Source organism: Pungitius pungitius, chromosome 21 (genome assembly GCF_949316345.1).
Source record: "Pungitius pungitius chromosome 21, fPunPun2.1, whole genome shotgun sequence".
NCBI classification, from domain to species: domain Eukaryota; kingdom Metazoa; phylum Chordata; class Actinopteri; order Perciformes; family Gasterosteidae; genus Pungitius; species Pungitius pungitius.
Genome location: NC_084920.1, coordinates 5,992,672 through 6,018,537, shown reverse-complemented (window position 1 = coordinate 6,018,537; position 25,866 = coordinate 5,992,672). Strand labels below are relative to the sequence as shown.

General features: G+C 41.4%; 4 protein-coding genes across 5 annotated transcripts; 2 read left to right on the top strand and 2 right to left on the bottom strand.

Annotated features, from left to right (window-relative positions):
- The first annotated feature begins 658 nt into the window (after positions 1–658).
- Positions 659–3,899, top strand: lrit1b (leucine-rich repeat, immunoglobulin-like and transmembrane domains 1b). The gene is made up of 4 exons (XM_037463948.2): positions 659–866; positions 1,162–1,622; positions 1,874–2,179; positions 2,285–3,899. Exons 1-4 carry the CDS (start codon positions 745–747, stop codon positions 3,343–3,345), a joined length of 1,950 nt encoding a protein of 649 aa, XP_037319845.2. The 5' UTR covers positions 659–744; the 3' UTR covers positions 3,346–3,899.
- A 1,774-nt stretch (positions 3,900–5,673) lies between these two features.
- On the top strand, positions 5,674–7,955 carry LOC119213072 (leucine-rich repeat, immunoglobulin-like domain and transmembrane domain-containing protein 2). The gene is made up of 2 exons (XM_037464100.2): positions 5,674–6,448; positions 6,632–7,955. Exons 1-2 carry the CDS (start codon positions 5,680–5,682, stop codon positions 7,366–7,368), a joined length of 1,506 nt encoding a protein of 501 aa, XP_037319997.2. The 5' UTR covers positions 5,674–5,679; the 3' UTR covers positions 7,369–7,955.
- A 1,069-nt stretch (positions 7,956–9,024) lies between these two features.
- LOC119213361 (cadherin-related family member 1) lies at positions 9,025–18,938 on the bottom strand. Of its 2 annotated transcripts, none has more exons than XM_037464604.2 (17): positions 18,692–18,938; positions 18,229–18,324; positions 17,796–17,941; positions 17,663–17,713; positions 17,325–17,414; positions 17,116–17,202; positions 16,309–16,425; positions 15,820–15,963; positions 15,645–15,723; positions 15,448–15,548; positions 15,156–15,359; positions 14,818–14,970; positions 14,277–14,441; positions 13,584–13,651; positions 12,227–12,455; positions 11,767–12,021; positions 9,025–10,495 (listed from the first exon to the last, which is right to left on the bottom strand). In XM_037464604.2, the coding sequence occupies exons 1-17, from the start codon at positions 18,750–18,752 to the stop codon at positions 9,986–9,988; spliced, it is 2,556 nt and encodes an 851-aa protein (XP_037320501.2). In that variant the 5' UTR covers positions 18,753–18,938; the 3' UTR covers positions 9,025–9,985. The 2 variants fall into 2 exon arrangements, with proteins under 2 accessions (XP_037320501.2, XP_062416186.1); XM_062560202.1 differs by lacking the exon at positions 18,692–18,938 and adding an exon at positions 18,460–18,667.
- A 2,000-nt stretch (positions 18,939–20,938) lies between these two features.
- Positions 20,939–25,077, bottom strand: ghitm (growth hormone inducible transmembrane protein). The gene is made up of 9 exons (XM_037464443.2): positions 24,959–25,077; positions 24,442–24,594; positions 23,206–23,308; positions 22,815–22,926; positions 22,582–22,723; positions 22,299–22,407; positions 21,905–22,093; positions 21,579–21,750; positions 20,939–21,482 (listed from the first exon to the last, which is right to left on the bottom strand). Exons 2-9 carry the CDS (start codon positions 24,577–24,579, stop codon positions 21,398–21,400), a joined length of 1,050 nt encoding a protein of 349 aa, XP_037320340.1. The 5' UTR covers positions 24,580–24,594; positions 24,959–25,077; the 3' UTR covers positions 20,939–21,397.
- Positions 25,078–25,866: the final 789 nt, after the last annotated feature.

Genomic DNA, 25,866 nt, shown 5'->3' with positions numbered 1-25,866 from the left:
TGGATCTCTATTTTTTATTCAAAGCCATCGTGGTTACATTCTGCTGTCATTTATCTGTTTTGAAGTCAGATAACAAGGGGAGTAACACAAAAAATACCTGCAACTACTCTCTACCGCCACCCAGTGGTCATGTGCTGCTGCATTTCTACCCTTCAAACTACACTCATTATGGGACTTTGTTAGACTGCATAAATCAGCACAGCATAACATAACTAAATACTTGTTAAAGCAAACTTAAGCACATCCCTTTTATTTTATATGAATCTGTTTTTGGTTACTAATTGTTGGTCTAATATTTAGCAATCGACTTGATGTAAAACATTTCACATCATTTAGAAAGAAAAACTAGAATAATTAATATATATATCTTAAGAAATTCCACATATAATTTTTTTTATTTTTTATTGATTTCTTCCTCTTCATTTAGGTGCTGTGCAGTTGTGCAGTTGTGTTCACTAAATAACTATGCAGTCAATACTGAAAACTATTCTCCAGAGGAATAAAGTAAAAACTATGCAGCCTATCAGCTTCCGGGAAGCAATAGCCTAATCGTGTGAATGAAAATAACCCAAGTCCTCCACTAATCCCTGCCTATCCTTTTTATCTGAGGATTCAGACCAGTTGGAGCAGTATGGAGCCGAGAGCCTGCACACCACGACCATGTGTTTGATGCCGCAGTAAACGCTAGCATTTTTTTCAATTGTAGTCTAGCTGCGTAGCGTTTAGTAGCTTGCGGGATAAAAAATGAGTCGACTTTATTTTGCTGTTTTTGGTCTGGCTTTAGTTTTTCTTCCTTTGCTGAGCAGTTCATGTCCTGCACAATGCAGCTGCTTCTTCCACAAGTTAAGCGACGGTTCAAAAGCAAGGTAAATATGGCTATTTGCTACAATAAATGTTGTTGTTTAATTTGTATTCTCAGTATGTTTTACATTCTTTCTCTGCAAAAAGCTTCTCCGTTCAGTCACTCTGTTTATTGGAGGATTAACTTGGTTGCCTTTTAATCTGCTTTGCTTGTTACTGAACAATAGATAACTACGTTCTTCTCAAATAAATGCTTAACTATTTCATTTTTTTATGTAAAAGCAGGAAATGTATTTGTTTTGTAATTTTAAATAATTCAAATACATTGTAAGTACATTTTTTCTTTCTTTTTTTTTGCAGGAGTGTACTTTGCAATGATCCAGAGATCACTGAGGTTCCTCCAAACTTTCCCATTGACACATCGAAGCTCCGCATCGAAAAGACAGCCATCACACGCATTTCAAGCGACAACTTCCACTACCTCAACAGCCTGGAGTTTCTGTGGATGTCTTTCAATTCACTGAATCTACTGAGTGTTGACAGCTTCCGAGGTCTCTACAACCTGGATGAGCTCCGGCTGGATGGCAACTCCCTCACCTCCTTCCCCTGGGAATCTCTGACGGATATGCCTAACCTGAGGCTCCTCGACCTGCACAACAACAAGATCACCGCTGTCCCCGCCGATGCCACCGTGCACATGAAGAATCTCACCTATCTGGACTTATCCAGCAACTCCCTGACCACCGTGCCCGCTGACGTTCTCACAATGTGGCTGAGCGTGAAGCCGCTTCAGGACGCAGATTCCTCCAAACTAATTCTCGGTGAGGCTCAAGCCGGGACATATTTTTGGAACCTATTATTTTTATGCTGCCTTGCATAGCAACTACTTCTTTGACAGCTTTTACAAAGTTAGGGATTAGTCTAATTATTGTGTCACACTAATTCTATGTATTTGAATTCACAGCCACCTGCGCTTGGTCTTACAGTAACTGCCGGATAATAGTGACGCTCGTTCCTGTGAGGATGCTCTTTTTTTTTTGCTCACTTTCTCGCACCTCATCTCCTTCTGCAGGTCTCCATGACAACCCGTGGATGTGCGACTGCCGGCTGTACGACCTGGTCCAGTATCAGAAATCCCCGTCGTCATCGGTGTCTCTCATCGACACCAGGCTGAGGTGCGCTGATCCGGAGAGCTTGTCGGGGGTCCTCTTCAACGAGGCCGAGCTGCAGAGATGCCAGGGCCCTCGGGTGCACACGGCCGTGGCTCGTGTACGGAGCTCGCTGGGCAACAACGTGCTGCTGCGCTGCGGCACAGTCGGAGTCCCCATCCCCGAGCTTTCCTGGAGCCGCGCTGATGGAAAGAAAATGAACGGCACCGGTGAGTCCTGCCGAGCTCGCTCCACGCGTGGTAGGATTGGATATGAATGACATTAGTGTGATGCATCCTTGTGGTAACCTGGGTGTCCGCTGTTCTGTTTTTCAGTTCAGCAAGAGATTTCGAAGGAGGGCATCATTTGGTCGATTCTGAGCGTGCCAGCGGTCGCGTACCGAGACTCTGGGAAATATATATGCAAAGCCACCAACTTTGTGGGCTCCGCAGACGCCGTCATCTCTTTGGTGATCACGGATTCCTTTCCGTCAGAGGAAGCGGGCGGGGGGACGTCCAAGAGAACCAGAGGGAAGAAGCCCAGTGGCATTGGCAGAGCAGCGTACCAGGAGAAACTCATTGCCAGATATGTACCTCCATCCAGCACCGCTAACCAGCCCATCATCAAACCGCTCAACAGCCAAGGCGTGACCGGGAAGTATGAGGTGGAAAGCTACAGCATCTCGGATGCTGCTTCAGAGGGAAGGGGCAAGGCTCCAGCCCCCCCGAGACCGGTGGAGATGGACGCTCTGAGCAACTTAGCTGCCAATGCCTCGTCCCTACAGCAGGCTCCGGAGAAAAGGGTGGTGCGCTCGGTGAAGGTGATGGGCGACACCGACCACACCGTCTCTCTCAACTGGCGAGCCCCTACGGCCACGAATGTCACCGAGTTCAGCGTCCTGTACGCTGTATTTGGCGAGAGAGACATGCGTCGGCTCAACGTGGCAGCCGGAAAGAACCGGGTCACCATTGACGGCCTTGTGCCTAAGACAAAGTACATTGCCTGTGTCTGCGTTAAAGGCCTCATCCCGAAAAAGGAGCAGTGTGTGATCTTCTCGACGGATGAGGCGGCGAGCGCCAGTGGCACCCAGAAGCTCATTAATGTGGTGGTGATAACGGTGGCGTGCGTGATCGCCGTGCCTCTGACGCTGATCGTGTGCTGCGGGGCGCTAAAGAAACGGTGCCAAAAGCTGCTGGGGCGGCAATCCAAGGACATCCAGGACTCGTACGTCACCTTCGAGACCTTGGGCCCTGGCAACAAAGCGAAAGGGATGGAGGGAGAGTATCTGACCAGGCTAAATCCCGACGAGTCCAACAGGTTGCTCTCAGCGAGGTCCAGCGTTGACTCGGAGGCCACAGCCAGGACTGAGGTGCCACCCAACGAGTACTTCTGCTGAAACCAAAACAAACTCCTCAACGCACTTCTTTCTTTTCTTTTTTTTTTTTACCAGCCTGTGATGTAAATAGATGAAGTGATGTTGCTGAGAGACTCGAAAGACTGAGGACGGCGGTCAGCATTGGATGCATGAAGTTATTTTACAGCCTTGTCGGAATATAAACCACCATTATTTTGGTGGATGACAAAGAAGGGAACATATACACAGTGACACAGTTTCAGTATTTACAATGTGGAGTAACGTAAACGTGTAAATCTGTTTTTTTATTCATCATGCACTTTTAAAGGTGATGTTTTGCTGAGGAAAACATTGCACACACCTGTTTGAAACCCAATCTTTTTCTTTTGCAGATGTAAGTGTCGAACTATTGAGGGAAATCATAAACCAGCAGTGTATAGTCTATTTTGTCAGTATGAATTTAATGTGCCAGGTTTCTGTTGGGTCAAAAAACCTAAAATACACTATAGTCCTCCATTTTATAATGCTTAAATATTCTGACCTGAAATATATGTATGTATTAATGTACTGTATAAAAATAAATATTTTTATATTGATTCAATTCAATTCATTCCAATATTTTGCCGTAAAGGGCTTTACAATCTGCAAACATAGAAGAATTATTTCCATGCTTTTTCCTACATCTCAAAATATTGATTTTTGAATAGATGGCTGAAAATAGCTCAATAAAAAGTATCATTTATATAGCTGTGAAAATACGTTACAAAGCAAACTGCTAATTCACTGAGAGGATAGCCACAGCTAATCTCAGCGTAATCTAAACAATATTAGATGATGTGACAGCTTGATCAGGACATATTACACAACATTTTCTTTACTCCAAATCACAATTCATGTTATTTAAATCTTACTACGCTTACACCGTAAACTGAAATTGTAAACATACACCTGTTGAACATGTTGGTATGGTGGCGCATGGAGTGTCGTGATGCGCTGGGAGCCGCAAGGTTAGCGGTTTGAAGGTTAGCGGTTTGAAGGTTAGCGGTTTGAAGGTTAGCGGTTTGAAGGTTAGCGGTTTGAAGGTTAGCGGTTTGAATCTCATCTGTGTCCCTGAGCAAGACACCTAACCCCTCATTGCTCTCCAGGCAAAAATATAACCCATGGGTTACAATGCTATGTAAGTCGCTTTGGATAAAACCGTCGGTTAAATAACATGTAATTGGAAATATGTTAGACTATTAAGGGATACAAATGTTAAACTAATAACATTTTAAAAATCTAGATAGATATAAATGCATTCAACTGTCATTATTTTGATCATGTTATCCCAAATAAGATCAACTTATGGTTTTGGGTACCCTATTGAACTATTTGGGTTAGTATCAGACAGATATCCTACTTCAGTATCCATGCCTCTCTATAAACAGATCATAGTATGCTTTATTCAACTAGGAGTTGCCTACATTTGCTCGTTTTGCCTTATGAATATTGGCAAAGTACACCAATGAAAAGGAAAATCCTTTTGTTAAAGATCGAAACCAAAGTGCTGTAGATGTTGTCCTTTTCCACATAACCCCTTCATGCTGATTTACCAACCTGAGAGGCAACCGATGTTGAGATTATTGAGGGCAGATTACAGGCCTCTCCAGACATCTGTCCCTCTGTCACTGTGCAGCCCTCCCTCTCTCTGCTGCTAAGCCCAAAGGGCTGCGGCCCACTTAATGCAGGCGGCCCTCCTGTCATGTCAATGCCTCCGCTTTGGTGGGGGACAAATACATTAAATGAATCTGATGCAAATCGGTTGAGGGGGTCATACCTGAAAGAAGAACTGCAGTATGGAGACACAGTATCTTGATTGAACATTTACGGAGAGTGTTTTTTGTGCTCTTCGTGAGATTTGACAAAGTTAACGATTGCTATAAATAAACACCTCACCTATGTTTGTCTCACATGTCACTTTGTGTCTTAACTGTTACGTCAAGGAAGATTAAGGTAATAGGCTTTCTGCTACACAGCCCATGTCCCGTCCTCACGGGCCTATCTCAGTGGCTCCTGCCGGAATATGGACGCATTTTATGTTGCATTACGTATCGCTTTGGTATTTTATCTCGTCACCCCTGGATCGTCAACGTGTCTGAGTGGTTGCTCCTGCACAGGTGACCACTTGGGAAGGTAGGTGACCACTACTACTATACAAACTATTAAGAGTAGGTCATGTGTTAGTCATAACACCATTGTGTTAAATGTAACCTGCTAAACAAGGGGTATGAAAACCTACAATCCTGATTGTTAAAATAGATGGATAGAATGTGGATAGAATAAGCACTTCTATTGTCTAAACATGTCTGGTCTAACTGTCTTAGGTCTTTACTATGTATGGAAACCTCCATGGCAAAAATACCAGAGGACATCCCACATGATTTCACAAAAATCCGAATTGAGAACTGCCATCTGACCGAGTTACCTCGAGGATCTTTCTCTAATGTTAGTGCCTTAGAGTTCCTTTGGCTGAATTTCAACGAGATCACGTTGATGAACATCAAAAGCCTGGACGGGCTGGCCAACCTGACTGAGCTCAGGCTGCAAGGGAACAAGCTGACTTCAGTAACATGGACGGCCTTTCAGGAGACCCCGAAGCTCAAAATTTTGGACCTGAAGCACAATCGACTGGACGTCCTCCCCGAACACGCTCTGAGGCACTTACTCAAACTGACCTACTTGGATTTATCCTTCAATCAGCTTAGTGTCATATCAAAAGATGTCTTCATTAGTTGGCCGCTTTACCAAACGGCAGAGAAAGCGTGGGGTAAAGAAGGGCTGGTCTCCAATGTGGTCCTGGCACTGCATGACAACCCCTGGTTATGCGATTGCCGCCTCAAAGGCTTTGTGGAATTCATCAGAGCGGTCAGCCCTCCCATCATTCTCATGAACTCCTATTTGATGTGCTCGGGCCCCGCTTCCAAAGCCGGCAAATTCTTCCACGAGGTCCAGTTAAAAACGTGCATGAAGCCTGTGGCCTCCGCCCCGGAGACAAACATCACTTTACCTGTTGGGGCAAATGCAACACTCACATGCTTAGTAAAGGCCAGGCCAGGCCCAACCATTGAGTGGATGTACACTCTGAAAATTATAAGAGGATCTGCTGGTAAGTTTTCTTTTTTCTTATCATTGAATCATTGTGAACCTGCTGTAGGAGAACTTAACCTGGTAAATGTGGTACTTTCAGGCCACCTTTGCTTCATGAAAAGGGAAAATGATCGTGTTGTCTGTATCAGATGTAAACAAACTTCTGAATTTAACTCTCTGACGTTATGGTTTCCTCTTGCAGCTACAGAGACCCACCTGGACGAGGAGACCGTCACCTCCCAGCTGGTGATCCCCTCTCTTCACCCTGCAGACCGAGGACTCTATACCTGCACGGCCAATAACTTCATTGGCAACACCTCGGTCAGCATCACAGTCAACATCCACACTTCCAATTCCTCCGCTGCTCTCCCTCCACCTGTCCCCATGTTGTCTTCAAATGAGAACGTCGACATTGACATACGCATCGCCAAGCAGACAGTTTACGGAATCACCCTGGAGTGGTACGCGACCACGGTGGACCCGGCGGGAACTTGGTTCACCATCCACTTTGGCAAATATGATTCCCACAAAAAGGAGACGATTTACATTGGTCCCGGGATCAACAGCTACACTGTGAGCGACCTGCTCCCGGCCACCAAATACGAGGTGTGCGTGACCCTGAAGAGCCGTCCGCCGAGGGAGGGCCAGTGCATCGTGTTCGTGACAGGAAGTGACATCAGCGAGCTGGAGCAAAGGGCGAAGCTCATCCACATCGTGGTTATCGTGTGCGCCATGGTGCTGGCGGTGCCGGCCGGCATGTACGCCTGCACCACGGAGGCTCGATTCAGCTGCGTGGAGCGCTGCGTTAAACTGTGGAAGAGGCGCAGGCTGCACGGAGAGAACCTGCCGCGAACGGAGAGGCAAGGCACCTTCGACAGCCTGCAGGCGGCCAGCGACGAGGGCCTGTGCGAGGACTCGGAGAGAAGGCCGAAAAAGTAGCGTATGTCTGAGGATAAGGGCAAAGGCGGAGGTGCAGCTCAGTTACAGTAACATTAGTGTCGAGAAATGTACATACATTTGTAAATAATGTCAGCGTGCATAGCTTGTATTTTCTATTACATCGGAGTCTTTGGAAGAATAATAATATTTTCCAAATAATAAATACCAGGGATCTTCAAAAATCAAAGATTGATTGACAATGAGTGTGAGTTTTTCCTCTACAGGAACACAGAAATGACAAACCTCCTTGCTACTTTTCTACAAATGATTGTTTGGAAAAACAAAAAAGTGGAAATTGGTTCAACATTGTTTAATTTGGCAGCATACAGAATATCTTATTGTCTCATGATAAAAATACATTTTGAGGAGTCTTGAAATACCTTCAGAACAATGTAAAGTTTTATTGAATGTTGATTTTTCTGTGACTCAATGCAATACCAATACACAAATGACTGCGATAATATGATAATGCTAATAGATAGATGGTCTTCATGTAAATATACATCCCAAGCTATCAGCTCAAAGTTGAGATGCCTTCCTGCCTTATTATAAGGACAGTTTCTATTATCTGTGTCAATATATATGTACAGGACAAAGTTTGTGATAAAATACATTTGACAGTTCTTTTTTTTTTTTTTTTTATAAAATGTTATACTTAATGCAAGAAACAATTCATATTTTGTGTATTAATTTACCAAACTAAATCGTAGGTGTGATATGTGAGGAGATTTATTTTGAATTTGTTTCCCGATTTTCTGTCCTGTAATGGGATGAAGATGAAGAATGTTTCATGTGGACTAAAGAGAAGTCAGAGGTGAATGCTGAGACATACTCAGATTTTTTAGCAGAATCACGCAGCGGATTTGTTACATAAGGAGTGTTTTCCTGTCCACAAGATACACTTGTAAGCTGATTAAAATTATTTTCTATCTGAATCCTGGTCAGCAGGAAATGATATTTCCATTTAATGACAACTCCAAGCTCACTGTGTGTCTCCATTTCAATATGGCTTGCAAATAAGGGCTGACACTATATAATCAATATTTCTTTTTCATTTGTTTTTCACATTTATTTGACCACCTATGGTGTGATTTTTATTTATTTTTCATAACATACAAAGTATTAATTTTCTTTTGACAAGAACATTTTCCTGACATAATATACTGACATATTTGACATATTACAATACAGTGGAGTAGAACCTATTATGAATAATATACTAGTAATGTTAATAAAATTATTATTAAATAATGTAATTTTTTCTAGAATACCTTTCTATGACTTGTTAATGTTTTCATGGTTTACAATCCATTTCTACAACATACTATATGACCTTTCAGTAAATGTTGTAAAAAGCCAAAGAATAATATATCAACAAATCATAGTATAGTATACAATAATAATGTCATAAACGGTTTTATTAATACGTAATATCACATTTAGATTAAGTGTAGTACGTCATAAAAAGACACAGTATTGTATATTACAAAATTGAAAAAAGATATTATAGTATATTATAAAAAAGTTATACGGTATTCCTTTAAAATGTCTCAGGGAATGTAAAACAGTAAGTTAACAATAATAATCTTGTTTGTATCCCATTTCCTTCTAAACTCAAACCAATACAGCAAAGGGACAAAATGACCACAGAAAAAATATTTTCAAATATTTATTCAAAATCAGGACTGTACAAAGACGGGTACAAATATATGTTACTTCAAAGGACCAGGCAAGTTCAATTCATAGTTAAGATACAACTTATTTCAGATAGCTATGAGTTAAGATACAGTCAGAAGATATGGGCAACAGAAAATGAACCTACTTCAATTTTAGGTGCCTATATTTGAAGGCGTTGATGAGTAAGTAACCACAAGAGGAACCAAGTAATTCAAAATATATATACTTCAACATCTACTGTATATCTTGAATCAGACTAGTGCTTTCCTTTGTGCCTTTTCATATCTGCAAGCTACAGGGAAATGTTCATATCCCGTCATACATGTATAAATAAATACATTTAAAATGGATACATGTTATTTATATAAAATCCTTTTTCTACTAGTACCTGTTAGAATAAATAATAGCAACTCTTTTATCTTTTGTTACTGTGAAAACCTACAGTGGCACGTTGTAATCATACAAAAGAGCAACCGTTCAGCTTTCAAACGGCTGATGAAACACAGTAAAAAATATGAACACAGGTCCTTTAGCACTTTATAAGAAGCATGTTTTTCATGACTGTTTCATTCAGCTGCACGCTCCACATTGAGCAATATCGACATTTTGTTTGATGGATATTTTTAAATGACACTTTTCAGGAAGCTCTCTTCGTTTTAACTGACGATTCTTGTTGTGTTATCTTCCCATTGACAGCAGTGTGTTGAATTATTTAAATTTATACCATACCAACCCAAACAACCTCCTCGCCAAGTCAACTGAGGATGCCCGCTTTACTCATCACGCATCTTATTTCAAATATATGTAAACCTTCCTTTTCCCATTCACTCATGATTAATCTACAGGTATCCCCCCCCTTTACCAGATCATTACATGAAGGTGTGAAATCGCGGACACATGAGATTCACTAAGAGCAAATTGAGTCGTTTGTATGAAAGACTTAATAATAACCTTGGTTGTTCTCAATCATTTTCTGCTCAAGCTTCTTTTTAAGCTCTGACACCAGAGCTGAGCTCATATTCCCCTCTTTACGCCGATTGGATTTGGCTTTTTTGGAACCTTTGGACGCCAGAACACCAGATATGGTCGGCACTGCTCGGGGCCTCTCATGTGGCCGCGTGAAACACGGGGGTGGGGGAGCACTGGGGGGAGGAGGCTTCGGCCACGGGCTTCTCCCTTGGTTGTCAATAAGGAACTTATCGGCGGGATTGCTGAATTTGACCACGGGCATGTTGAAGATCCAGGGCCGCTGGTCCCCGCGTCGCCTCTTAATGATGCGACGTGCTGGCATGATCCTGTTTGACTTTGAGTTTCGCATGTACATAGCCGCAGAGATCAAGGCGGTCACCCCTACCAATAAGCTAATGCCAACGGCGACCATGCCAAGGACTCTCATGGGACTGTCCCTACTTTTCATTAAAAAGACCGCCATAGGCCCCTTGAGAGGAGTCTGTGAAAGAGCAAAAATGAAGAAACATATTTTAAATCAAGCCCCAGGGACCCGAAGCCAAGGGTCGACAGCGCATTAGGCCAAAGCATGCAAGCGGAAGATGGACGTGCAAAGCACTGACAAGAAGAGGTGCGAACGATGATACTCTCACACTCAGTCGCCCGTCTCGCTCCTGTTCTACAATGCAGAACTGCTAGTGCAAAGCTGAGGACTATGCAGCACACCAGCTGTGTGGGAAAGCAGTGCAGGAGGATTTCACTTTGGTGTGTGACTGATGAGAGCTGAACATGAAAGGTGATGCTTAATGACACCAAAACGTGCATATCTGAGATAAAAATGAGATTAAGTGTGCAAAAAAAAGGCTATATATATTTGTCTAAATAATGCTAAAATGTGGTGCTGTATGAATCCTCAGATAGTGTGTTTTAGAATATTTTCCACAAAAAAAGAATGAAACGAATAACAAAAAATAATGTTCTATGTCTTTCAAAATGTGCATCAGTAATCGTTTACAGACAATAGCTAGTCGGTAAAAAAATAAAAAAAATCTTTTAAAGGTTATGAATAAATCACAAGGTGCAGGTGTCAAATATCTTTCACTTGATTCTGCGCACCACTTTGATGTAGTTACTCTCAGGGTTGATTCTGGACTTTTTCACTGAGTTACAGTACAGGATTGTGGATATGCACATTGTTAGCAAAATGAGAGATGAGACAATGGAAAGAAAAATTCCAAAAACAGTCAACGGACGCTTGCTGAGGCCCATGAAGTATGAAACAATTCGACCTTTGATCTGAAAAGCACGATCCACAACACCAAAACAACAGCAAAAACACTGAGTCACCTTATCATGCAGTGAAGGAATGAACACATTGTGAAAACATACAGTAAATGTCAACGACAAAAAACTTAAAGGACAACGCTGCAGTGACTTTACATTTAGTAGCAATTATGTAGCCATACAGTTATATTGATAAAACCTGGATAAACACAGCAATATAAAATCAATGAATAGTAAAAAATGCCTTTTTCAATCATTTTGGCCTATTCATGGGATAATAAAGCATAAAAATGGCCGGCATTATCCTTTGAAAATGTGAAATTGATCAGTTGTGACTGAGTGAAAGACAGATGTTTAATTAGCAGCTGCGTAGCGTGCCAAAGATGTGTATTAGCATACGGTAAAGTGCTTGAATCTAGAGCCCATGCTGCCTAAAGCTTCCAAAAGCAAGCGCCGCAAAAACTGCTGCAAGCCAGAGCTAGGTCTTACCGCCTCTGTGATGTCGATGTTGACCACAGCCGTTGTGCTGAAGGACGGAGAGCCTCTGTCCCTGGCTTGGACCACCAGGGACCACTTGCACTCCTTTTGCTCGGTGATGTTCTGCACAATCTCCATGGTCTTGATGTAAGGCTTCAGCTTGATCTCTCCAGTGTCTGCGTTAATATCAAACGCATTGTCAGGGTCGGCCGTCATGATGGAGTATTCAATGACGTTGTTCGGGGACTCTGCATCTTCATCCACTGCCTGTGAAAATGAGTGCATATTTGGATCATTTTAACAATTACTTTAAATCAATGGATTCAATTAAAAAGCTAATCATTTGATTTGTAAATCCCCAAAATAAGTATTTCTTAATTATGTACTGTGAATCTAGATTAAAAAAATTGAAATTCTGTATATATATATATAATACACTACAAGTGTCAGTACAACAAATAACTGTATGTACCTCCACTCTGACAGGGGTGCCAATAATCATGGTCTTTTCCAGGAGCTTTTCATCAAATGCTGGAGAGTGGTCGTTCATGTCGAGGACGGTGACGAAGACTTCAGATAAGCTGTACTTTCCCTCTGAGTCTTCAGCCTTGACGTAGAAGTTGTATTTCGACCTAACCTCTGCATCCAGGCTGGTCCAGGGCTGCGTGGAGATGAGGCCTGATGACTGATTGATGGCAAACCTGCAGGGGCAGAAGAGGTGACGCGGTGTCTTAACCACCGTCATCTCCAGCAACTAGTTATGTGATTGTTAGTCCTGAATGTGTGTTTGTTTGCCTGCTGATGCTGATTAATAGTATATTTTACTTCCATTTCTGGGCAGCTTCATTCTTATGACCTAATTCAGTATTATTTACCACAATATAGTTGTTTAAAATCCGCTTTACAATTATATGAAATATCCTTTGTTGTAACTAGAAGGGGCCTAAACCTAAAGTCCCCTGAAACGGTGACCCATTCTTCCTTTTTCCTTTTTTTCATTTTAAGGAAGTTATTAAAAATTGGATCACAGGCTCATCTGAGATATTAAATATAAACAAACCGGAACCTTTATCATGGAATCATCTATGGGTGATTTGAAAGTTTGGCTCCCCTGAACCTCGTCCACTATTCTGAGCCACTTCTGTTTATAAAGTGCTTGAGAGCCTGGCGTGTGAGGAGTTAGTTTATATGTTAATGACTTGTTGTCACCAGATTCATCACAGAAAATATTTTTGCTTTTGTTGTTATGCCATTTCCCAAAGGTTAACACAAGACCAAAAATGAATTTAGCTGTGGGTTTGTGCTTTCAAAGTGCTGTTACCAGTTCACATTGGGCTTACTGCCATTTTATGCAGCCACTGTGAAAATTAACAAGTTGGTTTGAAACTGATAAGTTTCGCACTATTTACTCAAGTCACTGCCTGGAGACGAGAATACATTCTCACTTTGCTTTCGCTGTGCCTTGCTTCTCCCAAAGCTGCTATTTATGAAGCTCCAGCTGTCACATTGCATGTTAATTGGCTCTCCCTATGTGAGACGACCCTGTCTATTTTTAATCCTCCAATCCAATTAGGAGATTAGCCAGAATCTTGCAGCCATTTTAGATGGAGCTGTTTGTGTAGCAGTGGGACCAACCAAATTGGCTTTTTGCTTACCTCTTCCATCAAAGAGGCAAAGATTAATCTGGGCGTCCATTTGATTGAGTTTAACAAATAACTGTCAGTCTTCAGTCATGAACCTGAACAAATATTTTTTATAAAACTCGAGAAAGTGCTATTTTTGAGAATCTGATCAGATCTAAACGGGCAGGATTGAAGGAATTTACTTACAAATCTGATCCTGATCCATAAATCGTGTATCTGACCTCCCCCCAGGGCCCTGAATCTGGATCGTTTGCCTAGAGGGTGGGACAGGAGAGAGATTAAAACCCCAAAACGTATCAAACACACAAAAAAGTCTGAAACATGTACACTTTGTGAAAAGAACATTTACCAATCAAATACATTTAATAAAAATAAACTGAGCATTAGAAAAGCTGAACCAAGTGATCGAAGGTGGCGCATTTAGATGTTTTTTTTACTGCCGATGGCGGAGGATAACCAGCTAGGGTCTTAAGCTCATGTGGGAGGGGCGGGCTATAAGTCTCTTTCTGTCGTGAGTGCCGATAGAGGTATAGGTCAGCATGATTAACCTTGGGGCAAAAATAAGCTTTCTGCCCCACACTACGTGGGACATAATTCCTGGTTGCGGGATGCATGCAATATAATGCAAAGGAAGAGATAAATGTGTTAAAATGTCCAATAATGAAAGCCCTGCATGAGTTGTAGCATCAACCACATGCCAGAGAGCCAAATGGACACATGGATTTCATAAGTAGGACTAACAAATACAAAGCCAGGGGACATTGAGGTCATTTTTTCTGGCAATAACCTGCTTGCATCTAAAAAAGCATTTATTGAAAGAATTGGCTCATATAATCATTTTGGTCGGGTTAAAAGAGAGTTAAATCATGATTGACGCACCGTTACACACACAACACTGGAGCCCCCATGGGAGTTCTCAGGGACCCCGGCGATGTAATACTCAGATGTAAATTTGGGGATGTTGTCATTGGTGTCCAGCAGGTGGATCACTATATCTGCTGTGGCACTGAACCTCTCCGGAGTGTCGATCTCCACTGCCAGCAGCTGCAGAGATGCACATGCATGCAAAGTGTGATTCACTCTGCGCCCAAATCGATTAATGGATGTGTTTATTGACAAAGAACACTAAAAGCACACATTCGTGCACAGAAGCACTGCTGTGATGTGAATAGGAAAGTCATTCAGTCTGATGTAAAGCTCATCCTAAAACACTAAAACACACAGAACTTTGAAATATTTGATGCATTTTTTAGGTCAAAAAATATTTTTGAGCCCTTAGTTGTAATTACTTAGTATTTCAAGTAAACATCTGAGGGTCTTTGGTCAAGGCTCCGCATGAGCTTTAAGCAAAACAAATTATCGGATAATTGAGTTGTTTGATTGAGTCTGAGTTATTAGTATATATATATATAAGTCAAACCTTAAAAGAGAGTGTTCTGCCCTTTTCATAGTCGATGCCAGACGTGTCCTCCACAATGATGGTCACCTGTGCTTCATTGAGGACGGTCTGGGGAACCACTCGTAAAACTCGGCTCGGCCCCACTAGCCTCAGTTTAAATTTAGCGTTTGCTCCCTGCAAAGAAAAATAAACAGCAGGATTTACAAACTTTAAATAATTTGCCAAGAAAAACCAGAAAACTACTCAGGATGAGTTTAGCGAAGTTTAGTCAAATAGAAAAAAGGGGGAAACATTTGGCAGATGCGTTGATGAAAGCATTTTAGTTGAAGAAGATCAAAGGTATGAGGGAATAAATTCACCTGATCTGAGTCATTGACGGTGATCTTAAAGCCTCTCAGGATCTCCCCTGAAGGAGGATGCTCGTACATGGTCACCTCAAAGTTGCTCTGCGGTCCGTCCTGTCCGTAAAAGGTCGGCGGATGGTTGTTGAGATCCACCACGCGGACCGTCACCATGGTAACGTCGTAGTCCTGCTGCTGATCGTTAGGTCCTACCTCGGACGCCTTGGTTTGAAAATGATTAACGCATTCAGTATTAATAATAGCGGGTTTAATTAAGTGTAATTTCAAAGAAATAACTTTGAAAAATTACCTTCACTGTAATTTCATACAATTCATTTCTCAGCAGATTTGGATAGGTTGACAGGGTGATGCATCCACTGGTGCTATTAATGTCAAAGGCTCCATCACTACCTAAAAGGCGTTAAAACACATTGTGAGTGTGTGTGACAAAAAGTAAAGTAATAAAAGATTAAAAAAACATTTTATTTCTTGATGCATCGTTCTTACCATTCATAATGGAATATTGTATTTGGTTAGCGTTTCCTTGATCTCCATCTTTAGCGTACACTGTGAATATTTCAGAACCCTGGAAGAAATAAAATGTAATTAATCTTATACATACATACTGCGTGATCTCCCTCAACACATTCATTGATGGGTAGAGAATGAGTGGAAGACTTACAGGGACTGAGACTTCATAGACGTAGCCAAAGTAAGGGCTTCCTATGAATGATGGAGGCATGTCTTGGGCGTCAAGCACATTGATTGTCACTGTGGCTGTAGAGGTCAAAACCTGGTGCTTCCCCTTGTACTTTCCACCTCCATCCTGACACAACAGTAAGGCAGAGTAAACACATGTTATATTCTTTAGAGTAAACTTCTTATAATGCTTTTATCCATGGCAAAGTATGACAAAAAAATGAATTGAATGTATAAACTTAAAACCTTCAGCAAGTAAAATTCACAATCCATCACTGTGGCCAGTGGAATCTGTCATTTAATTTGCATGGATGTGTCATCATTTGATCCTTCTAAGACAGCAAAAAGATGCAGGATCATTTTTGTGTGGAGAAAATGCTGCTTTGTGTTGTTTTAGTTTAACCTGGGTTCAACTGATGTTACTGTTGGTACTGGTTGCCTCACAAATCCTCTAAAATGTGCAATGTCTCACCTTTGCAACCACAGTCACAAAGTGAGTAGGCGTGGTCTCGTAGTCCAGAGTCTCTCCAGGTTTGACTCTCAGGATCCCGCTGCTCCCGTCGATGGTGAACTTGGCAAACGGTGAGCTCTGATAGTGAATAAAGCCACACAGTTACAGTGTTTATGGTAACAGTAAGCGTACTTCATTTCATCTCACAGTTGACACGCTGAACACCAAAAAACGACTGTGCTTTCAGCTGTTGGCCTGGACCAAACTTAAGCTCCTATTTAGCCTTCAGTGCCTTGCTCAAATGTAATTGGAAATTAATCCACTAAAGTAAAACTCTTTCCAGGCTGCTCTCTCATGTGAGATTAATCTCTCTACTATCCACACACTGTTGTGTTACTCGAATGCCCTTTTCCTCTTTCCACATGGCGGCACAGCTCTCGTGATGTAAGCTCGACCTCTGGTCTCTCTCAGTAAATGTGATTACTAACATGTTAACAATAACATCAATTCTGAAATCACCTGTTGACCATGAATGCGTGGTGAGGGTAAAGTGAATTAAGGTTTTTTTCAGGCTAAAGCCCAGGTAGAAATGGATGCAGCGTTCTGAGCAAGAATTAAAAAAAGGATGAACTACACTCAGGGAATATTTGATTCTGGTTGTTTTGCAAATTTGGATAGTTTTCTTCAACCGGGGTGAAAATAAAGCTTTCTAAGCATGCTGTGTGTTGCTGTAATCCAGATGCACCACTTTTCTATCAAGAATTTCCACAAGGCAAAGCTTTAGAGAGACACATTTGTTCACCATTCACAAGAAAGATCTAGGATTACCTGTAAATAATATGAGACGCTGCCCCCTGAGCCCATGTCTCTATCTGCTGCTTGGACCCTGTAGATGCTACTTCCTGGAGCGGTATCCTACGGGAAGCAAAACATTATGTAACCCTAAAACAGACTTTGTTCTCAATTTATTGTTTGGCCCGTGTTGTTTGTGACTCGTGTTTATCATACTTGGTGTATCTATTTGATATATACTGTACCTCTGGGATGTCGATGATGAAAGGCAGGTTTTGAAAGTCAGGCGGTTCATCGTTGGCATCAGTGACAAACACTCTAACAGTCTCAAAGACCTGAGAGAAAAAATCAAATTATCACAAAATAATCTCAGCATTTGTTGTTTATTTCTTGACTAAGTGCTTTCTCAGAGAGAAATAAGTTATCCAGAAAAAAGATCATTTTGTGTATGTGAACACCGTCTTCCCTGAAACACAGATCACACACAGCTCTTAATGTGTAAATATCATATATAATGTTTGTTTTTGATTCACATGCATATTCTGGTTTTAATGATATGATTTGTAAACTCATTGTAACTTACTTTATTGCGCCCATCTGTTATGCTCACGAGCACTGAGATTTCAGCTTGCTTCTACAAAGAATAAAGGTGAGAGTCATGTTGAGCCACATCGGTGACGTATCGAAAGCAGGTTCCTTCAAAATAAGAAGCTCACCTCTCTGTCGAGCTCCAGAATCAGAGTCACTTCTCCCGATTTGGAGTCCGCTCTAAAATATTCTGTGGAGCCCATTTCAAAAGTGAGGCCGTATCGCACTGGATCTCCTTCGGGATCTGACCCATTCAGAGTGTATATCTGTGTACCTGTGTGGTGAAAATGACAGAAACACTAAAGTCAAACTAAGACATTTTAATGTTGATCAAAATCTTGGGAATTCTGTGTTAAAAAAATGTCAGCATGTTTGATGATCCAGTCACTTGATCAGCCACCACCCATGTTGTTTTTCGTGATCTACGTCACGATCCAAAAGGTATTACAGCGATCAGAAGGCACCTCGATACCAGTGGGATGATTTCATTTTACACTTTACACGTAAAAACAACACCGTATTTGAACTGACCAGATCTGTAATTATTGAAGTGAGACTCACCGACCGGTGTATCCTCAGAAATACTGAACAAGGCCATATTTCCATTTGTGCTGTTGGGTCCATTATCATAAAAATACGGAGCATAGTCCGATTGCCCTTTAAACAAATAAACAAATAAGGTTATTTGAGCAGAAGCATTTCCACATACTGTATGAATCTGAAAAGCCACATAGATTTGATCTATTTCTAATGGAAAGGCCTCTGTAATTAAGACACAACTGTTGCACTCACTTGCTAAACAGGGCGGGAACCGAAAGCAGGGAGAAGGAATCGGTACGTAAATCAATTATGAGCATATTTGGAAGCACTTTGAATATTCACAACACAAACACACTACCACACGTTCAGCATGATCGTTCTACACTAAGATGCCCTCTGTGTGTTAGAGGATTAACCAGATGAGATCAAGGCAGGAGGTCCTAATCACACACAAAGAACTAAAAGAAACAAAGAAAAGCTTTACCCAAGGAGAAGTGAAGCAGGAGGACCAACAGCAAAGTGTGCGTTTTCTTTTCCTTCTTCATCCTGGTGCCGAGGCAAGGCTTGGCTGGCTCATGTGAAAGGCTTGGCGGAGGGAAAACGAGCGGCCAGTGTCGTGTCCTTCTGGAGGCGTCTCAGCAGCTCAGGAGGAAAAGAGGCTGGGGAAGATTCTCAGGCACTAATCCAGTGACGCATCCCTTCACCACTCAGACATCTCACCCCGTGCCGTCTCTCTCTCTCTCCAATTTGTATCCGTAAAACTATGTGTTGAGGGGTGAGTGTTCAGGTTTCACACATTATGGTGTGATCATCGCACCTCTGCATACATGGGAGAATGAACACAAGAGGCCCTGGATCCATGATTACTGTTAAATCAAAGGCTTTAGCGAATTAAATAGGTTTACTAAGATTTGGCGTGGCGTTTAAAACAAGACGCCGGTGTTATAATAAACATTAATACTCCAAGTTACGCTGGTATGCTCAAACATGGACACATGGAACATTGGGTTCCTCTATGGCCGATGTTTTTAAGGGTTTCAACAAACTCATTAGTCACATGTGAGTCCACGTGGCTGCTCCTCTTGGCACCTTGCTGATCAACACAAGCCTCGACTGCCCTTGTGGATCTGTGATGTACTTATAGCCAAGAGGCTTTGTATGAACTCCACTTTCACTGCAAAGTCCAGCTACTTGTCAATCACTATTTCCCAATACAGATAAAAAAGCTTCTGTTAGTGTTGATTTTACATTTTGTAGCTTGAGAATGAAACATTTATTTTATAGAAGTTTTCCACAATCACAGTTTAAAGGCATAAGGTCAAAGTAGAAAAATGATTGTGACATTTAAAGAGCCCGAAACATCCTAATTTTCACGGTTGAATGCAATTTGGAAGAACTTTGCACCTTCTTTCAAAGCAGATCCGCCCGTGAGCAGGTGTTATGCAAGTGCACACTTTTCTGCTGTTTCTGAGAGGTGTTTCAAGTGTATTGACTTGCTCACATTGAGGTGCAGACATGAGCACTGCCTACTTTCACAGGTATCAAAATAGTGTCTGACGCTGAGTGACACACTCATGTTAGCAGCCAATGATAAATCTGCTGTTTATTAGAATAAACTCAGAATCCAGGGACTGCTCTGTGGTGTTAGAGCACTTCAGCGGCACAGACACAACCTGATTACTAAAACAATTTGCATAACTGCTATCTAACATTGAGCTAAATGCTAACTTTAGCGTGCTTACGTGAAGGTATTAAGCAGGTGTGTCATCACTCAGTCTAAACTGTGTGTGCATACTGTCGGTCCGATATGGGGTGCTGGAGAAGAACGACAGGTGTAACTTTCGCCTTTAAGTTGTTACCTGATAATGACCAAAGTTTTTGCTTTTGGTCTTGCAGGAAATATGAATGCTTGCAAAAGTAGCGATGATTTGACAAAACATTTCACTAGAAAACACAAATGTCAATTTCCTTGTGGCACTAAGGTCAAATTCTTGGGCTCATCCGAAATGAACATGCGTGGTGTACATCATGTGATCGTTTATGTATTTAAATCTATTTTCCAAAGGAATGATTATATTTTTAAGGTGGAGAATTAGGACTATGCCCATTGCCATTTTTCAATGTCCCTGGAACTGCTTATAGTCCATCGCTCTCTTACGCACACAGAAAAAAAATAACAAGGTCTACATAACGCAAATCCTTGGTCCCTAACCAAATACTGGTCATCAATGTAAAAATGACTGCCAGAGAGTAACTTTTATCCCCAGTAATGCCAGATCTCCAAATGCTGAAGCTTTCCCTGATCTCATCCATTATTGCCCTTTTTACCCCGTCCATCTGCAGTTCTCTTTTTTTTTTAAATACACAGTATATATGAATCATACGCTTGGTAAACATGCAGATGATCTGAGAGATTCAAACACTTCCTGACAGCTGTTTGCTCCATGTGTCTACGTGCTTTAATAAAGCACCTGGACATTTACAGATGTTAGCGTCTGTTGCAAGTGCCCTGGTTTGAAGGTTTAATTTTAGAGAAGCAGCCAGATGGTGGACAAGAGGATTACTTCACTAAGCCTTTGTCATCTGCCGCTACACACTGACTGGTTGTAAGCAAATACAAGGTGGACCTTCCCTGACTGGTCAGAGCTGCTGCGTGGATGAGGAATAGTTCTAGGTTTTCAGCTGCGAGGAGTTGTTTCCAACACTTTAAAAAGCAACTTCTGACAAGACAACATTTTAACGTATTTATTGAGTGAATCAATTTCTCAGAAATATATGCACTGTATGAATATGAATCTGGATCAGTCTATGGTTGATGTGTGGGGACTGTCTGTGGCATGTACCAGATAATCTTCAATATTCATTCATATTTAAACACAAACCATCAAGTTGAAATAAATACAAAACAAAGAATACAAACAATAACTGAGGCAAGCAAAATGATGCTGACAAATTTAACCCATATGTAACCTTCAGGATAAACTCCAGGATACACTTGGGGAAAGAGCTCTTAGTAGGTTATAAATGTATACGTTTTGTCTTCTTTCCACTAGAGTGAGATACTCTTCTTCACACTGTTGCAAAGCTATCATGTATTTTTTACAAGTTGGATAGGATTTGTCACCTGGCGTATGTGGCTTGTATCAAGATAGGAATTTGTTCAGCGCAGTGGATTGTAAAAAATGTAAGTTTACTTCCTTTTGCCACCACTACCTGAAAGAATCATCACCAATCTCATGAAGATGTTGAGTGTGTCCATGTAAATCCCCATGCACCTGTGAGAAAAAAATAACATTAGACATATATTTGTGCAAACTAATATGGTTTGCCGGAAAACTACATTTAGTGAGATTGTAGGTTTTCTGACTTACGCGTTAATGGGGTCATACTTCTGTACACCATAGAGTGGATGTGTCTCTGCCCTCTTGATGACCTTCTGTGTGTCATAGAGGAGGAACATGCTGAACAGGACCAGGCCTCCATAGACAGCCACAGAGTACAGGCCTGCCCCAAACACTGACGTGGGCGGCAGGAACATTGATCCTAAAGAAGAGCATAAGATTTGCTGTGAGACAAGTACAGACCCAAATAATTCCTATTGTGTTCAGAGTTCTGTCCACAAACGAAATGAACAGTATCAATGCTGCCTATAGTGCACCGGAGACAGGTTAATGAAGTGAAACTGCATTATACTGACCAATAGAGGAGGCGAAGACCACTCCGAAGCCAACAGCCAATGGTCCGCCCATGCTGAGGAACTTCTCACTTGGAGCACACATGGCCACAGTAGACAGACCTCCCACAATTCCTGCTGTGTACCAGGCGGCCCTCATCACCAGAGGTCCTCCGAGGAGAGTCAGGGGAGCGATGACAGCACCCATCACACCTTATCAACAGATGAAGCAAAAAAACATCTGAAGACCACATTCAAAACACACGACAAAAAAAACCCGATCCGCGCCGTTTGTCTGAAAGTAGTGGTTGCAAATAGGAGATGTGACTGAGCCTTTACACGACCTCCATCTAGTGTCCAATTGAGGCAACTACATGATAAAAATACTGGGGCCAAGAAAGAGAACATTATAACAAACCTGCATGCATCATCCAAGCAAGGTGTTTGGGCATTGGGCTGTGCTCATACGAAATGGACCTAACCAGCATTCCGGCACCAATCATAGCCGCAAACGTTGCTCCAATAGCCTGGGTCAGAACAAACAGCAGGCATTCATTTCAACAATACATTCAAGTACTCAATATTGACAAATAAAGATATTGCTGAACACGCATGGTGAAATAGCCTTCAATTTATTTTGAAAATAAATGTCGCAAAACAGTAAGGAACTATGTATGATCTATTTGAGTTACAAAGCTTACCAGCCAGGATCCTCTCATCATCAGACCCATGAGTGCGGGGGTTCTGCTCACTGCTACAGCGGACAAAGCTGTCAGCCCAATACTGCCTGCAAAGTACATGTAGGTGGAGTGGATCCTGTCCTTCACATACTGAGGCCAGATCCTGTGCAGAGAACGGAGTGCCAGGTGAATATGGAGCTCTTGACCAGTTTTTCAAAACAAGAATAAGCCAGAAACAAAAAGGTGATACTCACATAGATTTCTCAATGGCACCGATTTCATTGGACATGCCGAGGCCATAGTAGCACAGAGCTCCAAGGCCAACTGCTGCACCTCCAGCCAGAATAATTCTTCCCATGCTGTCAACTGTGCACACAACAATAAATCTCTTAGACACACCTTAAAATCTATACCATAGTATTACATATAAAACAAATACTTCATGTGATGCAGATTTTTTTTTAAAGGGACAGTCAAAGTTAAAACGTTTGATGCGCGCCACAAAGGGAGATTTGGGCGTAATGGTCACGTAAAAGGTTGAGACTATGCGGGTTTATTGAATGCTGGCACACCCTTTCCAAAAGGGTGGATTAAAAACACTACAGTCATCAAAAACCGAATGATAAAAGTATATGAAGTCATTACTTTTAATAGCGGTATCCATTGCTGGCTCAAAAGCTGCTTCTTTCAGCTGGTCTCTGGTTGTTTTCCCACGTCGGAAACCAAATCTGGCCTTAGTCGAATAACCCTGGTGAAAGAAAAACTCATGTTACACAAAACTGAAATTGTTGTTAAAAAGGTATTTCTTCACTCAGTCTGTTCAATGAAAACCAAAAACAACCAGCGAATTGTATGGGTAAACAGCGTAGAACATTTAAGCTTTCACTGAGAGGTCAGAGTTTATAATATTCAATCAATAGGCGTGCTTTTGGGACAGGAATTCTGCTGCTGGTTTCAAAATACGCAAAGCCTCAATTTCATGGTGGTGGTTGTTAAGCTTTCTGTCGGATCTCTGAATTGCTGCCGGGATGATATTGTAATTCCATTACTGTGCCATTGGTTATAATATAACGACCCCTTCTCACTCAGAAGGCGGCGCAGGTACTGATTCAGGCTTTTTGACTACTGTAACTCTCTCCTGGCAGGTCTCCCTGCTACTGCCATTCGACCACTGCAGCTTATCCAAAATGCAGCAGCTTGACTGAGAGAAAAGCACTCAGCGAGATCGCAACTCTTTGCTGTCCTGGCTCCCAGATGGTGGAATGAGCTCTCTGATAACATAAGGACTGCAGAGAGCCTCTACATATTCCGCCGAAAACTCAAGACACACCTCTTTAGACTCTACCTTGACTAAAACACTAGCAAACCGTAGCACTAACAAATCGTAGCACTTAAAATGTACGTATAATGGCACCTTTCTATAACAGGTTTTGAAACTGCTTATTTGATGAAAATTGTACTTTCTTGTTACTTGTTCTTCTGAGTTTGTAGCTCTATGTGGAAATGCACTTATTGTAAGTCGCTTTGGATAAAAGCGTCAGCTAAATGACATGTAATGTACTGTAATATATGGCTGGAGTTTCTTATCCTGCAGGTCGTTTTAAAAAATTATAACTTTGTTCCTATCCATGGCCTTGGTAAAGGCAATTGTTTTTTTAAACCATAGTTTACATACAGATTTAGTTTCGCTCCTACATAGACATATTTTGCTGTCTTTATCCATCTCTCAACAAAACAAACATATACATAAAACTAAAATGTTGATTTAATCAAGAAAGGCAGACTTGAATGTTTAGAGACAAATCAAAGTAGTTTGAGGTCAGATGCACTGTTTTCTTTGCATTAAGTAGGCCACCATCTGATGTAACAACATCACTGTACCTGCTGGGGCCTGAGCAGGGGGGCACCGGCCTTCAGGGTGGGTGCTCTCAGGGTTGCGGAGCCCTGCGACAGCACAGGACGCAGCCCGGCGAGAGGAAGACTCCTCAGGCACGTCAGCCTCGCCACCAACATGGTCATGATAGATTATTCAGTCTGAAATATAGAGAGAGCGTCAGGTAGCGTGACGGTAAAAGACAGACACTAGTGTGACATAACACACATGTTTAAACGTTTAACATTGTTGTGATTACAGATACGAAGTCAGTATGACAAACCGTTAGAGTGCTAAAGTAAAAATAGCAAAGGACATCATATTTATCATTACAGGTTAGTTAAATAAGCAAGCTAACGCTAAAAGTTAGCAATTCTCTCGTACACTCTTTTTCGCTAGTCTTTGTGAATTTCCGGTATTATGGCGTTCAGTTTGACAAAACATATGCAGTTTTATCACAGGCAAATTCTTTTCAGAGGTAAGATGGCGGATTTCTAGGCATTAAGTATCGTTAATGTTACATACCGAGAGAGCAACGTTCGTCGTTCACCTTTCTAGAAACAACTGCGCGACTTAGTTTGACGCAATCGTTTTGCAACCTTCGTAATGGGTCAGTGCGTCATCAACAAGCGACACGTTTCTTGGGAACTGTAGTTTACATTTTATAAGCCTATAAAACTGCAGTGACTTTAATCATTGGTTGAAAAAACATTCAAGAAACAAATAGCCATGTAAAAATATAATTAAAAAATTAGAAAGATTGCAAGCTTTAAATTTAGTGTTTTACTGAAGTAAAAATGTTATGAGCAATTGGTACTCAAAATAGAAGTAGAAGCCTATTCTCACAAATACCAACTTTGAGAGTTTTATAATTTCACCATACACTAACATTGTATAGTATAACTGATGCACTTGTGGTAAAAGTGCTCAATCAGATTTAATTTAAACTACTTCACATAGTACAAATATATACAAATAACGAATCCAACAACATATATGTATTAAGTGTTTTGTATATATGTATACAATAATATGTAAATGTAAATGTAGAAAGGAAATCTGTCAAATAAAATTAAGCTTATTTATTGTCTTTTTTAAAATTAATTTGGTAACATGAATATATTATTAACAATAAATCTAATAAATGAATCTGTTCCACATGGAGTCAATGTAGAAATTGAAACGCATGCACCTCGTCCACTAGGTGTCGGGCTTGCCCTCTTTTTTGGTTGTTGCGATTATCATTAATAACAACAACAAAAAATTAAGCTGGCCAAATGTCAGCATTTGATTACAACAGTATTTGGCTTTTGTATTTGCTTTATCGTGTGTTTTACGTGTATAAAGTTTGTTTGTAATTTCCTTATTACAGACTATTCGGGTCTGCGAGAGGTCTTGGCGGTGTCCCTCCTACCTGAAGCTCCGCTCCAGGA